Source organism: Oenanthe melanoleuca, chromosome 4A (assembly GCF_029582105.1).
Source record: "Oenanthe melanoleuca isolate GR-GAL-2019-014 chromosome 4A, OMel1.0, whole genome shotgun sequence".
Taxonomy (NCBI): domain Eukaryota; kingdom Metazoa; phylum Chordata; class Aves; order Passeriformes; family Muscicapidae; genus Oenanthe; species Oenanthe melanoleuca.
In genome coordinates, this window is record NC_079338.1 from 6,089,136 (window position 1) to 6,104,119 (window position 14,984).

General features: G+C 42.8%; 1 protein-coding gene across 4 annotated transcripts in view; it reads left to right on the plus strand.

Annotated features, from left to right (window-relative positions):
- Positions 1-8,093: 8,093 nt before the first annotated feature.
- Positions 8,094-14,984, plus strand: part of FMR1 (fragile X messenger ribonucleoprotein 1) — a 29,498-nt gene continuing 22,607 nt past the window's right edge. Inside the window, exon 1 of one of the 4 annotated variants that reach the window (XM_056491331.1) lies at positions 8,094-8,547. In XM_056491331.1, coding sequence (XP_056347306.1) covers positions 8,497-8,547 — 51 coding nt within the window. In that variant the 5' untranslated portion in view covers positions 8,094-8,496. The remainder of the gene's footprint in view (positions 8,548-14,984) is intronic. The other 3 variants (XM_056491330.1, XM_056491333.1, XM_056491332.1) reach the window with 3 other exon arrangements.

The following is a 14,984-nucleotide window of genomic DNA, read 5'->3' on the forward strand; positions in this document are numbered from 1 at the left end:
GTTAAAAAGGACTGTTTACAATACCAATATGCTTCTGCAGAGCAAATAACATGCAGGCTTGATATAATGATAAATGCATTTGTGGAGTTACAAGAGAAGTGGATGGAAACTCATAAGTGGGAGGTGAAACTGAATAATTAAGCAGCAAAATCCTACATGGTACATGTTCAAATTCAATGACATACGAAAAAAGGAAATCTGCTACAGAGAGTTGACAATCAACAATGCAATATACAACCACTGTTCTGGAAGAATGCAGAAATTACTATGAATTTTAAATAAGAGACCTGTATTGCAAGAAATAACATAACATGAAGCAAATAAGTAAGAGATTACATGCCAAGACAATTCTTACACAGGTGAGTTTGAACTGAATGACAATGTTGTTTTTTGAATACGCAAATTGAGCTAGAGCTTGATAGTTTAATAGGTAGTATTTCAAAAACACATATTTTTAGAAAATTGTATCTGGGTAAGCTAAAAATTTTAATAACCTGAAATTCAGATTCCAGCGTTTACTTCTTTGACTCTTCTCTGTGAAACTGGGAGACTTCTGTACTGCAGACACAAAGTATTCTTAAATCCCTCAGTCTTCTTTCCATATTCAGGTCAGGAAGACACAGAATACCATAGAAACTGAAAACTCCTCATGGAAACACTAAAGAATCTGTGGCAAAAATGAACCTTGGATGGCTCCCTGCACCCTGGCTACTATACAGAAAACTACATATTCAGAGGCAAGGGTGAACTTACGACTTATAAAATAAAGACAGGAACAGTCAAGTTTCATTGAAGATCAGCTTAAATAATTAAGACAGAAAATCAATACACTAGTTGACGTTTCTCACCAATATATTTTTACAGGGTTAAAGATTGCCCACCATCCTAACACATGTAATGAAGGATTTTTTGTTTTAATCATTTTACAATACTCAGATTTGTCTTTTTGCAATTGTTAAGCTTTTCTTGCCTCTCTACATTAACACTACCTCACACAGTGTTTTCTTAGCACTCCCAGAGAAAGTTCACATTAACTATTCAAAGAACTGAATGAACAGGTATAGCATAATCTGATTTCTTGTCCACACACAGTAACACTTCAAATCACCCCTAAATTAGTTCAGCTTGTCTTCACAAGTTCTGGGAATACCCACTGCTCTACACCCTGACTGGGGATCTGTCATTTCTGTGTATCACTTCAGTCAAGGACAAGCTAATAAAACTGCAATGTATTGGTTATATTTAACCTTCAGCTATTATTGATTATTCATATAGCAAGGCCTAAAAAGTTTTTCATCTCTGTATCTCTGTTAACTGTAACTGCTTCTTCTAAGTGCTGATCCGGTTATTATAACATCCCCATTCCAGTGAGGTTATTGAAAAGCTTTTATTGAGAATACCACCCAAACTAATAAGAAAAGAAATCTGATCATTGTTAAAAGAGTATAATAGTCTTCTGCTCCCTAAAATTGTTGGTTACAGCTTTGTTGGGGGTTGAGTGTTTTTCTATTACTGTGTCAATATAAAGAATTTTTCCCATTATCATGCCAATGGAGCTGCCGGTTACACCTCGGATCTTTGATGACTCTGGACAAAAGGGGTAGGTGGGAGCGGCTTGGAGAGGGGCTCTCGTGCTTCCGGAGGGGACTCGTGTTTCCAAGAGCTGGGAGGAGGATCCCCCGTCTGGAGCCACGCGGCCGAAGGCAGGAGAGCCAGACCCTCTGCGATCACCTGCCCTGCATCTGCCCTGCTCCAGCCTCCTGCCTCTGCGGACACAGCTGAGCACCAGAACCCAAGCGGTGAGCGAGGAGCTGCCCGCTCCAGCCCGCTCCCCCCTGAGACCGGCGCGGCCGCGGCCGCCCCCTCCTGTCTCCGCTCCCGCTGAGAGAGAGCGTGCCCACAGCTAAAGAAAGAACTGGAACCGAGTAATCTGTTCTGTTTTGTTAGTAATTTTAACAACTGCTGTTGTTTCTGCTTGTTCAGTTAGATATATTAGTAAAAGAGCTGCTATTCCTACCCCCTTATCTCTGCCTCAGAGTCCTTGATTCAAAAGTTTATAATACTTGGGGGGAGTGGAATTCAGGTCTCTGTTTCAAAGGAAAACTTCTGCCTTTATTGGCAGACACCTATCCTTCAAACCAGGACAAGCTTTAAACTGAGAGGACAACAGTCTGAATTGCTTAGTTCCAATTGAAACAACTCAGAATCCTATGTATCCTACATGAATGTGAAGTCCTGTTGTCTCAGTACCACAGTGTCAGAAATAAGATACATATATTGTAACTACATCTTAAATGGAAATATGGAAATCTAAGTATCACCTCTATGACATGCTGCTATCATAATGAAGAGGTCAAGGAGTCAGCCAGAAGAGGCTCCCATGTGAAGTAATGCACAAGGAAAACCAGCAGATAGAAATTTGAAAAGTTGAGTTAAAATTTGTATAAATCTTGTCAAGAATGAAGGCCAAGAATAGGTGTGTAAGTAAGGAGGGCTGTATAAAATTCCATTATGAGACTTTGATAGTTAATTGGATGTGGCAGTTTCAGTTCCAAACCAGGTGGAAACACCAGTTTCGTGTAGTGGTTTTAATTCATCCATTCGAGATTTCCTGGACAATGCACCAATTTATGTGGTGGGTCTAGTGCTGACTAAAAGCCAGTGCACCCACTAGAATACACTTACTCTCTGCTGCAAGATAGGATTAGAAGAAAAGCAAAGCAGGCTCAAACTTTAAAGGGTATAAAGAAAAACTTTATTAACAGAAACTAAAAGAAAAAAATTATAAGAATCAGAACCAAACCTTCAGAACACTTCTCCTACCCCACGTATGCCCTCTTTTCTTTCCCACAACAAACAGAAACAAATCAGTCAGTTTACCACCTCTAAAATAGTCTATCTTCAGTTCATTTAGGGAGAGGAGTCTCTCTTGACATGCTATGGAGACTTCTCCACAAGAAAACTATTTTCTTGTGGCTTCAATGTCACAGTGAATCACCTGCCAGGAGAATGGCACTGATCATGTAAAAATCCCCCTCCTCAACTACAGGTTTTTCTCCATAACTGCTTTTGAGGTTTCACTCTTTAGCTAATGGGATACACTTTTAAGGATGAGCTGTTCAGAAGCAAAGGTTCTCTTCATTTATATATGAGATCATCTTCATCTCTGGGAATAGAGATCATCTTCCTCCCTGGGGGCAAGGGCCTTCATCACTCTTCTCTCTCTCTGTTCAAATTTCTCATGGGATCACAGCTACTTCAACATCTGCTTGTTCAGCATGGAAGCCTTTGCTCATGTCTACAGTGTGAACACTACATCCCCCATGCTTCTTCCAAGATTTATAGGGATATTCTATACATCGCAGTCCATCACCATAGCTTACAAGACAATTTCAGCTTAAGGCATCTCCTCATTTCTCCTCCCATCTGGGACCTGACTTCTTATCTGACATTAGTGTCTTCATGTTGTTTCTCTACGTGTCTTCACTCTGTCCTTTTTTCTTACTTGAGAGAGAATCGAAGGTCTACAAGTCTTATCAGTGCAGTGAAAGTATTAATATCTCATCCGAGGCCTGCAGAAGGTCATGCGATCTCTGCCAGGTGGCCGGAGGTGTTTATGATGGAGAATTCCTCAGCAGCTGTGCCGGGGGAGAGGCTAGGATCTTAGCAGCCAGGCTAGAACACAGCAGCAGCATTCCACGGGTCAATGGCTTCCCCTGTGCCTACCCGGCGGCATCTGGTGAAACTCAGCAGCAGCAGCAGCATTTCAGCCACACTGCGGGCCTGCCCGGCCGTGCTGAGGGGAAACCCAGCCTGGTCAGTGCTGAGGAGGAACCCAGCCCAGCCATGCTGAAGCAGAACCAGCCTGGTCAGTGCTGAGGAGGAACCCAGCCCAGCCATGCTGAAGCAGAACCAGCCTGGTCAGTGCTGAGGGGGAACCCAGCCCAGCCATGCTGAAGCAGAACCAGCCTGGTCAGTGCTGAGGGATAACCCAGCCCAGTCAGTGCTGAGGAGGAACCCAGCCCAGCCATGCTGAAGCAGAACCCAGCCTGGTCAGTGCTGAGGAAGAGCCCAGCCCAGCCATGCTGAGGCAGAACCCAGCCTGGTCAGTGCTGAGGAAGAGCCCAGCCCAGCCATGCTGAAGCAGAACCCAGCCTGGTCAGTGCTGAGGAGGAACCCAGCCCAGCCATGCTGAAGCAGAACCCAGCCTGGTCAGTGCTGAGGAGGAACCCAGCCCAGCCATGCTGAAGCAGAACCAGCCAGGTCAGTGCTGAGGAGGAACCCAGCCCAGCCATGCTGAAGCAGAACCAGCCAGGTCAGTGCTGAGGAGGAACCCAGCCCAGCCATGCTGAAGGGGAACCAGCCAGGTCAGTGCTGAGGGGGAACCCAGCCCATCCATGCTGAAGCAGAAACAGCCAGGTCAATGCTGAGGGGGAACCCAGCCTGGTCAGTGCTGATGAGGAACCCAGCCCAGCTGTGCTGAAGCAGAACCAGCCTGGGCAGCCCTGCAGCACAGGAAGGGCCCTGCTCAGCCTGGCCTCACCAGGCCAGCAGGCCGCACAGGGCCTGGCCTGGCCAGACCAGTTACCTGTTGAGAAGCCAGAAGCGAAAGAGCAATTCCCACGGTTTTTTTTGTCTTTACATGTGAGTTCACAAAGGCGCATCTAACTTTTTCACTGGTGTAACAATGTATCAATATCCACTGATATTGGTTTTTGAACAAGGTATAAAGGAAGTTGCCAAGGTCCTTAAAGGGAATTATTTCCATAACTGGTTCCTTTCCTTCCTTACAAACCAGCACATTGGATTATCATCATTTTAAAAGAATGTTTCATGACTAACTCTCATCTGTAGTCCCTGACCATCCCTTTAGGTAAATCTCACCAGGTGAGGAAAATACTCGGTAGTTCCTGTCACTCTTACCCCAGTGTCCACAGGAAGAGTCTTTCACAGATTAGGATGTTGGGGAAGGCTCTGACAGTTGCTGCTGTTATGAAAGGTTGGCACCAATGGCTACAATTCTTCAATGCATGGAATCAAAGCTGGCATTTCCTGGTGAAGGTCCAAGAACAAGTGGAACGTCTAAGATACAAATCCTTGGAAAAAAGTATTAGTTAAATTGGTACCAATAATCAAGGATCATATCCTCTGACATGATCAAGGAGTGTAATTTACCTGTACTTTCTGTCCTTCAACTTTCCTGACAGGATAGGAACGGACCTTTTTCTTACATTCTCTATAAATATTTAAGAAGGCATTTGAGTTAATCAATTAGTGAACAGAAGTCAAAGTTGTTTTATTTTGCCTTTTAATTATTTGGATGATGAAAAGAAGTATTTCAAATCATGACTGCCACAAATCCAGTCAGCAGGTCAGCCTGCAAACATCAAGCTGTGTAGATCTGAGTAAGAAATAAAAGTACTAGGTTTCTATTCTATCCTCAGAACCAGACCCAGGACTTGCAACAGGTCAATAGAGATTATCGGGAAACATGAAAAAATTAAATGAGGTGGCAAGGTGGGGAATTCTGGTTGAATTATAGAAGTCACTGCACACATCAGGGTTGGTTGATGATCTTTCTGGTCCCTTCCAACCCTAAACCTTTTGTGATTCTATGATTATATATTAGTGAAGTCTAATATTTCAATTAAATAACATTTTACCTTTAACAGTGAAAGACTGTAATGGAATTACTGAGATGTATTTTTATAGTGTCAGCACCTTTGAAATGAAGACACATTGGAAAAGATCTAGTTTACTGGAAGTCTATCTAAGAACTAGCTACTTAATTTTTGAACACATTGCAGAAGGCATGGACAGTTCAGTCTGAAGACGGCTCAGAGTAAAAATCAAAGTAAAAACAAGAGGAAAAACAATAAGTAATTTGAAAAGTAAGAGAAAAGGTTAGGAGTAAATGAACAGATAAACTAGTGACTGTGCTCTGGAGTTATGTATATGCTCTCATTAAGTACACAATGATTAAAACATCCACTAGTCAGGTCAAAATAAAGAATGTTAAGGAATGGTAAGGAAAATTTAATTAAGCATTAGGGAAGATTATACAGTACAGCAGCTTTTATCTTGGGAAGAGTAGTAAAATCATCACTTGAAGATAGAGCTAAATTAGGCACCTTTATAGTCTGTCTGCTCAGAGATAATCTGCCTTCATGACAGCAACCTATTTGATTAAAAAGAGAATAATTATGACAAACAATGAATGAGAATAAAAAGCACCAAAAAAACTTACTCTAACTTTAAGAGATGGGCATTATCACTCCTGGCAGACTGTTAAAATGTTGAGTTGAACCATTTATATGGTTTCCAGTTTTAGAAGTATTGCTAACATGAACAAGTCACAACAGTGACCCATTGTATCTAAATCTCTTCATGAAGACTCTGTAAGATCTAATCTCTGTCTCGTGGGGTTTTATTAATACAAAAAACTCCTCTGCTCCTCATCTTTAAATTTTTCTTTCTTCGGTTCCTCTTGGACCCTCTGCCATCCCCAAGCAGGTCAATCTTGTGACTGCTTGTCTAATGAGTGCAAGGAGTGTACAATTTTACCACGACTCATGTGAGGAGAGCATCACAGACATATTCAGAGAAATCACAGCCAGTAATACATTGTGATTTTTGAGCATATAGGGGTAATAGTTGGGATTTTTCTCCTTCTCTAATTCTTTGTAGTTAAGTTAGAGAAGATGTTAACATTTGTGCAGGTCTAACGTAAGGCTGAATAAGCATCTTTTGTGCCAGATGTTCCATCATATCAGAGCTCTTTATTGACCACCAGCTTCTACAGTGAACTGTACGTGCAATGTCATGTTGAAATGTCCGTGAGGGTTTAAATGCAAATGAAGGCTGCAGTCAATTATATTGGAGATATTTTCCAAATGATGGAATCTACGGCCCAAAAATAATACTGTGTTTTACACGGAGAACTGGTGTGTTGAATCAAGGAATTGCTAAAGGGTGAGACAGAGGAATCATCCCCTCAGCTCAGCTCGTCTGGTGTCAGGCCCCTTGGGAGGTGTTCAGGTCTCCAGCAGAGAGAGTAGGAGTAGGACTACTGCAGGAGTAGGACTGTTCCTAATGCAGTCACAATTCACAGAATCACAGAATGGCCTGAGCTGGAAGGGACTCACAAGTATAATCCAACTCCTGGCCCTGCACACAGCAGTCCCAAGAACCCCATGCCTGAGCATTGTACAAACACTTCTTGAGTTCTGGCAGCCTTGGAGCTGTGACCACTGCCCTGGAGAGCCTATTCAGTGCTTGACCACCCTCTGGGTGAAGAACCTTTTCCTGATATCCAACCTCAACCTCCCCTGATCCAGCCTCATGCCATTCCCTCAGATCCTGTCACTGGTCACCATGGAGAGTAGTGTCTGTCTCTCGCAAGGAAGCTGCAGACTTGATCGGGTCTCCCCGCAGTCTCCTCCAGGCCGAACAGACAAATTGCCCTCAGCTGCTCCTCCCACAGCTTCCCCTCAAGGGCCTTCACCATCCTTGTGGCCTCCTTTAGATAGGAGCTTTAGCTCTTTTTTACACTATGGTGCCCAAAAGTGCACCCAGGACTCAAGGTGCGTGCTCAATTCACATTTATTCTTAACTCCTGGCTATGGCCAGGCACGGAGAGCCCACTGCACAGCTGAGCCTTCTCGCCCCCAAGGCAGCTCCTCGCGGACCGACTCCGCACCCTACGGGCCCGACCGCCATGGCCCACTCGATCCCAGCAGCCCCCGCGCTCCTCGGCCCGTCATTCCCTTCGCCTCGCCGCGGGTCCCGCACGGCCATCGCTCCCTGGGGCCGTTACTCAGTGCCGTTTGGGGCCTCAGCACCTTTCGCATCGCCCTTGCCTGAGCTCGGCCCCGGGCCGAGCAGAGCACACGGACACGGGGACACAGACACACACCCCCCGCCATACGGGCCTGGCTGAGGGTGCCGCAAGCCCCGCCGAGCGCCGGTCAGGCCGCGCGATCTGATTGGCCAGCAGTGCCGGTCACTCAGGCGCGCGAAGGGCGGGGTGCGCGGGGGAGGCGGGACCTTGGCCCCGCAACTGCCGGGTTCGCGCGCGTCCCGCGCCACTGCGGCTGCGCGCGCGCGGGGCCGTTACAGAGGCGGCCGCGGCGTCTCCGGGTGGGCGAGCGAGCGGCGCGCGCCGGCCCCGGGCCTGCTCCTGCCCCGCCCCTCCCACGGTCACGTGACACGGGCCCCGAGCGCTCGCGTGCGAACCGGGCGCCCCGCGCGCGCCCCCCGCGCGCCGCCCGCCGCCGTTTCGGTTTCATTTCCGGCGGCCCCGGGCCCGGAGCGGCGGCGCCGAGCGGAGCCCCCGGCGCTGCCCCCCCTCCCGCCCAGGGCGGCCACACCCCCGGGCTCAGCGTGAACCGAGCGCCCCCGCCCCGCACACACACACCGCTCCTCCCCCGCCTGCGCCGGCACAGAGAAAGGGAAGGGAGGCGGCGCCGGGCCCGGGTCTCCCGCACCGCGCACAACATGGAGGAGCTGGTGGTAGAGGTGCGGGGCTCCAACGGGGCCTTCTACAAGGTACCGGGTGCTCGCGGCCGGGCCGGGCCCCAGGGGAGGGAGCGGGGACGGCAGCGGGAGGAGGAGGAGGCGGCGGCGGCTCCTCCTCCTCCTCCCCGCACTGAGGGAGAGCGGAGGCCCTGGGGCAGCAAGGAGGAGGGAGAGCCAGGCAAGGGTGGAGGCCGCGGTTGGGTCCCTCGCGGTGGCCGCAGAGAGCGAGCCGGGGCCGCCGGGCTGAGAGGACTCGAGGCCCGATAAGGAGGGAGAGCGGGGAGGCCTCGGGCCTTCCCCCTTTGTGGGAAGGGGCGCCCGGGGCCGCCTTGTCCCGGCGCTGAGCGAGGATCAGCGCTGGGATGGGGCATTAATTGCTAAATCCTAAGCTTTTGTCGCTACTTAAGGAAAGTCTCTCTCGTCGTCCGGGTGTCCAGGAGAGCTGACTGCATGAGCACGGCCTGCAAGGCGGGGAGAAGGGGGGCCTTCTGTTAATACACATTCCTGATGAAATGCTGTGGTGGATTCTTGTTCCTAATGCCATGGCAGGGGAAGCTGCCTAGTGATATTAAAGACAGCATTGCTTGGCCAAGTATATCTGTGCTGAGTCGTTAAATACATGTAGATATCAAATGTACTTCTTACTGAAATTACTTAGTAGCATTGCATGTTGGTTTCGAAGCTCTTGTGCTTAATAAAGCCATCACTGAGCCTTGAATATACGAGCGCTGAATATGTTTTATTAATACCGTGTAGTATTGTGTGGCTTTGCATGAGTTGGGTTGTATTAATCAGCTTGTTAATAGGCTACAGTTCGTAGTTTTACAGAAAATAAAATTCGACTGTTGTAGGTTTGGGCCTGTTCTCGTTGACCTGTTATCAACATACCAGGAAAAGCCATGGATCGGTTCCGGCGAGTTTCCCATGGTTTAAATGATCCTAGGACTTTAAAAATTGGGCCTAGTTATTGTGCGACATCCAATATTTATGTTAGCAATGAAGAACCGGGTAGAGTTTCACACTCACATGTTCCTGTGGTAAGCCAGGTAGATATCCAAATGATACAGTTCCAGTGCCTCCAAGTTTCTCTAAGAAAAAAAGACATCTTAAAAGCTTATTTTTAAAATTCATGTGCTAGTATTCTATTTTGAAAATCTTTTTTTTTCCTAAAAAAGTATGTGATACAAATCAATGGTAAATAAGCATCCTGTGAGGTCACAGTGTTGTAGTCAAAGTACTAGATCTGTATATTGCTTCCTGGGATTAAGTAATCTAGCACTTTTAAAAATCAGTTTTACATTTTTAAAGGTACAGTATTTGGTTGGAAAGTATCAGAAGGAGTAAATATAGTGCACAGTAAAACTTTTAATGAGGTTTTTATCAAATTAAGAGTAGTTACACAGTAATGTGAAAGAGATGATGGTAATAATGATCTGGTGTATTCTGTGAGAAATATTATCAAATAAACCTGGGAGAATTGAAAGCTTCTGAAATGTATATTGTTCATGTTCAAATTTGACACCATGGGGCCCTGTACCCCTTGTGTGCAGGTGAAAGCTTCATTTGTGTATATGTTTATGGAAGCTTTTTCATGATTTAGTGTACCCAGATTCTAATACAGACATTGCCCCAAAAAGTATGGTTGTGTTTGTCCTTTAACTTTTAGAAATTTTGACAGGAATTTTTTTGTTTCTTCTTTATCACTAGCCAAGCAGCTTTGGTTAAATTTTCTAAAGAGAAAAATGGGTACATGTATTTATCTGTCTTCACCTGAATTACCTCTTTAGGCAACATACTTGTTTTAAAAAGAATAAGAAAGTGGGAGCTGTTTTACACTCTCATGCAATAATGTTCAGTATAAACCAGCAATTTTCCTCTAGCTTTCCGTAGTTTGAATTACTTGAATTCTACTTACAGATTTTTCCTTCATTGTAATGTCTGAGTATCACTCTCTTATAAAGAAATATATTTAATTTTTTTCCTGTGAGTTTTATGCCCATCTTATAGATTGTCTATTCAGTTATAAAAAATGAATGTTGACCCAGCATAACAAGAAGTGTGCCGTGATGTCAAGTGTGAATTTAATTACTGGATTATTCTATTTTTTCATTTTAAAAGTTTCTTTAAGGAACCTCCTGAGAAGTGAATTACGGCAGTAATGTTTCAAACAAACCAAAAGCAAAACAATTTTTATTCCATCCCATGATTTACTGATAACTGGTGAAGATTTCTTTGGCTTTGAATAATTCTGAATTAATGAGAATTGTAAAATTCTTGGAAAAATACATCTCTCTTGATACTAAGATATGGAAGGCGGAGAAGTATGAGGCTGCTATGGTCAGGATGGCATGAAGTGGCTTAAGTAGGCACCTAATTGTGGCTTCAGCTTTTCATACCTTCTTGTAGGCCTCTCTGAGGAGACCTGACAATTTTTGAGTGTATCCAGCAGCATCTGGATCTTGACAGTACAAAACTGCCCACCTAAGCCCTACTAAAAGTAATAAACCAGTATTTTCTGAGATTGATCCAGAGGATTCATATCCCACCCAAAATATAGGAGATGGTTTGAGTATGCCTTCATAGCCAGCCATACTATTTGAATTTAAATTTCATCCTGGTCAGGTGCACTGGAATCCTGGAGTGTGTTAATGTGACTGCTGTAGTGGAGGCTAGTTCTTTCTGAATGGAATTAAAATACTGCTTAGTGAATACTTCGTACTTTCATGATTTTTTTTTCCCTCCTTGCCCAAGATGAATTATTCCATGGAAAGCACAGTGCAGTAAGTGGGCATGATTCAGGGATAATTGACAATCTGCTACCTAGAGATGCTTAGTCATGACTTGCTATGTGGTTGGGCCCAAAATCCTTGGAAAGAAAATGTTAGATTTCCTTAGTTATTTTATGAAGACTGGTTCAACAAACCACCAGGACTGTGAATCCAAGGGGAGGAAAATGCTGTTTTTGCAGCTCACAGCCAAGTAACTAAATCTTGAAGATGTGCAGTATTAGGACATATCTCCACGCATCTTTTTTTGTATAGGAGTAGTAAATCAGGTTTTGAAATTCTTATTCACAGAAGACTAATAGACAGCTTTTGCCTAATCTTTTTGGGATTAGCTTTAGGTATTTCTCTCCAAAATGGGACATGCTGGATGCGTTTCCAACATGGGATTGATTTTTCTTTTCCAGTTTGGGAGTGATTCTCTCTTATGTCCTCTGCTAAAGATGGAAAGCATCCTGTTGATGAAGCAGTCAGTTTTGGAATGGTGTTTGTTGTTAACATCTGTATGTTGTCTGTAACCCCATTTTTGCCACTTCTTGCTATATAGCCTTGTGAAAATATTCCACTTTTTATCCCAGTAGTTTCAGCACCTTGCTGTTGTTTGCTTGGTTTTATAGGTAACTTCATTCAAGCTACAATTGATAATATAGTTCATCTTTCTTATTACTTTATTACTCCTATTATTAGCAACTGTTCCTATTGCCCTCTGTATCCATTTTTTTCTTTCACTGTTCCATACAGACACCCTCAGCCAATATCTCCAATCTTTTTGTACGTTCACAAGCCTGTCTGCTCGAGTCCTTCTGAGGATGACTGCTTGTACGCTTTTCCCTCGTCTGGTGACCATTTCTGTGACTATTTTTCTTTCCCTATTCTGTTCCTTTGTATGTCCAGCCTTTCTCAGACTTGATTATACACCGAGTTCCCTTTTGACATTCTCCTTCCAACAGGTATGAAATGTTACAGAACTGTTAAACTAACAGTAGATGCACGTTTGTTATCAACATAGCTTTTGTATGTTAAAAAGCGTATTTTCCCTACTTTTCCTTTTTGCAGTTAATTATCCTCCTTTATTAAAATGGTTGACAGTGCTCACATCTGATGATGTGAACAGACTTTAAAAAAAGAAAAATCTCATGGCAGCTAAAGCCTTTCTTTTTTCCTTTGAAGTGTGTAATTTAGCATAAAAATAAAAAATATGCAGGTGTTTTCAATAATTCTTATTTTTTTAACAAATAATTTGTAACATTTAGACAGTATATTCGGCATATAGCCATTCTTAGAATGTGAATGCTTATGTGTTTGAGAAGTGCCATGCTATAAACTTTTTTACTTAATTATATCTGGAGTATGAAGAGAAATGAAATGCTTTATGTGACTTAGAATCAAATCTGGTGTAGAAAACTTAGATTTTTTTTTTTTTTTTTTTTCCCCACATTAAGGAAGAAGAATCAACCTTTGCCATTATAAAATGCACTTCTGTTCACAGAATTTTTTTGTGCATTCTTTCTTGGTTCTTCTACTGTTAGCAATAGTGGTATCTCAGCTGCTTCAGTCTTTCACTGTCCTGTTACCTCATTTTGCTTCCATCCAGTTTCACTTTGTTTTTGAGGTGTTTCATCTTTGTGTCGCTGTTCTGTCTTTTCATGGGGGTGCATTTTAAATTCACATATCTGCAGCTTTATATTTGAATTTCCATGCCTACTTAGGCTCTTTATCTAGAAAAGGCTGATGAATGATTATTGTATTGTGATATTTTGTGTGAGGTCAGAGCCTCTTCTCTACCTTTACTGACATCTGGGGCTAGTTTGTCCTGTGTCTGTGAATTCGGATTATTGCGTTAAAGGCTTAATTTCTTTTTAGCATTGTGTTTAATTTCACAAGTATTACAAAAACAAGACAACCAAACAGTTTGGATAAGTATTAATTTTGATTTTCCAAAGGCATTGCTGCTTGAATATTTGGTTCTTTTAAGGAAAACTTAGAAATGTTTCAGACTTTTTCTGTTTGTACTTGAAAGTGTACAAATTTAAATGCATAGTGGAAGAGAGTCCAAATACATTTTTGTACTACAAATCTCTTTAAATATTTATATTAGAGGAAAATTGACATAATGCTGTGATCTAGACAATTGTAAACTGATGTGATAAGTATCTGATATTTTTCTGTCACAAGTAACTGAAAAATAAGGAAAATCCCCTTTCTTTGGATAGATAGGATTAGACCACCAAATAATAACGACTGTATTAATAGTCATTAATATATTTTGCATGGTTGTTTTTAAGCATAAATATCACAGAGAGGTGTGCAGAAGTGTGTTATATATTTCATACTTGAAATTAGGTATTTGGCAAGGTGTTGTTCACTTTGTAATTAATTAAAAATTTATTCCAGTGAACTTTTGTAATTTTGTGAGAGTATAAATTAAAAGAAAACCCACATTGTTATGACATCTATGTTTATGGCCAAACTGAAGTGAAAACCAGGTATTTATCTGTTTCTGTGGTTGACTCTTCCAAACTTGGTGGAAGCTAAAGAAATTCGAGTTCGTAGTTTTCCCTGGCAGTGTCTGTTGATGCTACCTGTGTTAGGTCAACAGTTTAACTTGTGTTCCTGATGCAGGTTTCCTCCGATTTCTCGGTTGTGACCAAAGCAATGTGGAAGAACTGTTTAAGAAGAGCTGAAACACGACAGTGTAGTTCATTCCTCTTTCAGCCAGCTATGTCTCTCAGGCTTTATTGTTTTAAAATACTGTTGTATTTTAGCAATACATAATTGCTAAACTATTTGAAGGTTTGTCTTCAGTTTAACTTAGATTTATTTGTTGCACATCCTGATTTACTTATTAATGTTAGGTTTTAGCATTATTACTTTTAATGAGGTATATTGCTTTTGCCCCTAGGATTCTGCTCAAGGTGAGTTGGATGTTAGGAGCTCTCTTCCATCTCTCTCTGGATATGAGATGTAGTCCCGCTATTTGCCGCTGTGCTTGTGAATTTTTCTGCCATTTTCTGTCATTTTTTCAGAGTGCTGTTTAGGACACCTTTTGGTGTTTTCATCACCACAGAGGTGATGACTTCACTCAAAATATCTTACATACAAGGAAAGGTGACTTTTTTGACATTTTATAAATATGAGAAAATTAAGTATCAAAATATTATTTCTCAGGGCATGGGTTTTGTTAACTCTTACCTGTTTTCCTGAAGGCTATTAAGTGTTGCTGATATTATTTCTGTTGAATTTGCTTTGTAAAATAATCTCTGGTTTTAAATGTTCAAGTACTACTATTAATCCTCGTCCAGTCTGTGGCACGAAGGAGCCATACCTAGTATCTGATAGTGATCATAGTGTTTTTCAGGTATTAAAGGCATCCATTTCAGTTACCTCTGTAAGAATAGCTGCTTCTAAGTTGTGCGTTACAATCATTGGAAGAAATGTGGGTGAAGCTTTTGAAGGTGATATGTGTAATGTTGTGAAATGAGTCAGGACGACCATTGTATTGTTCAAATGCATAACCAGTTCTGGAATCTTATTACAGAATACACTGCAATATGAAACATAAGCTAAATGTTCAGTATCCGTAATGATCAACTGAGAGTTCTATTGTCTCTGTGTAAATACCATTTCTATACTGCTATCAACATGATCTTGAGATGTGGTCTTAGGTCTTCTTTTTACTATGTA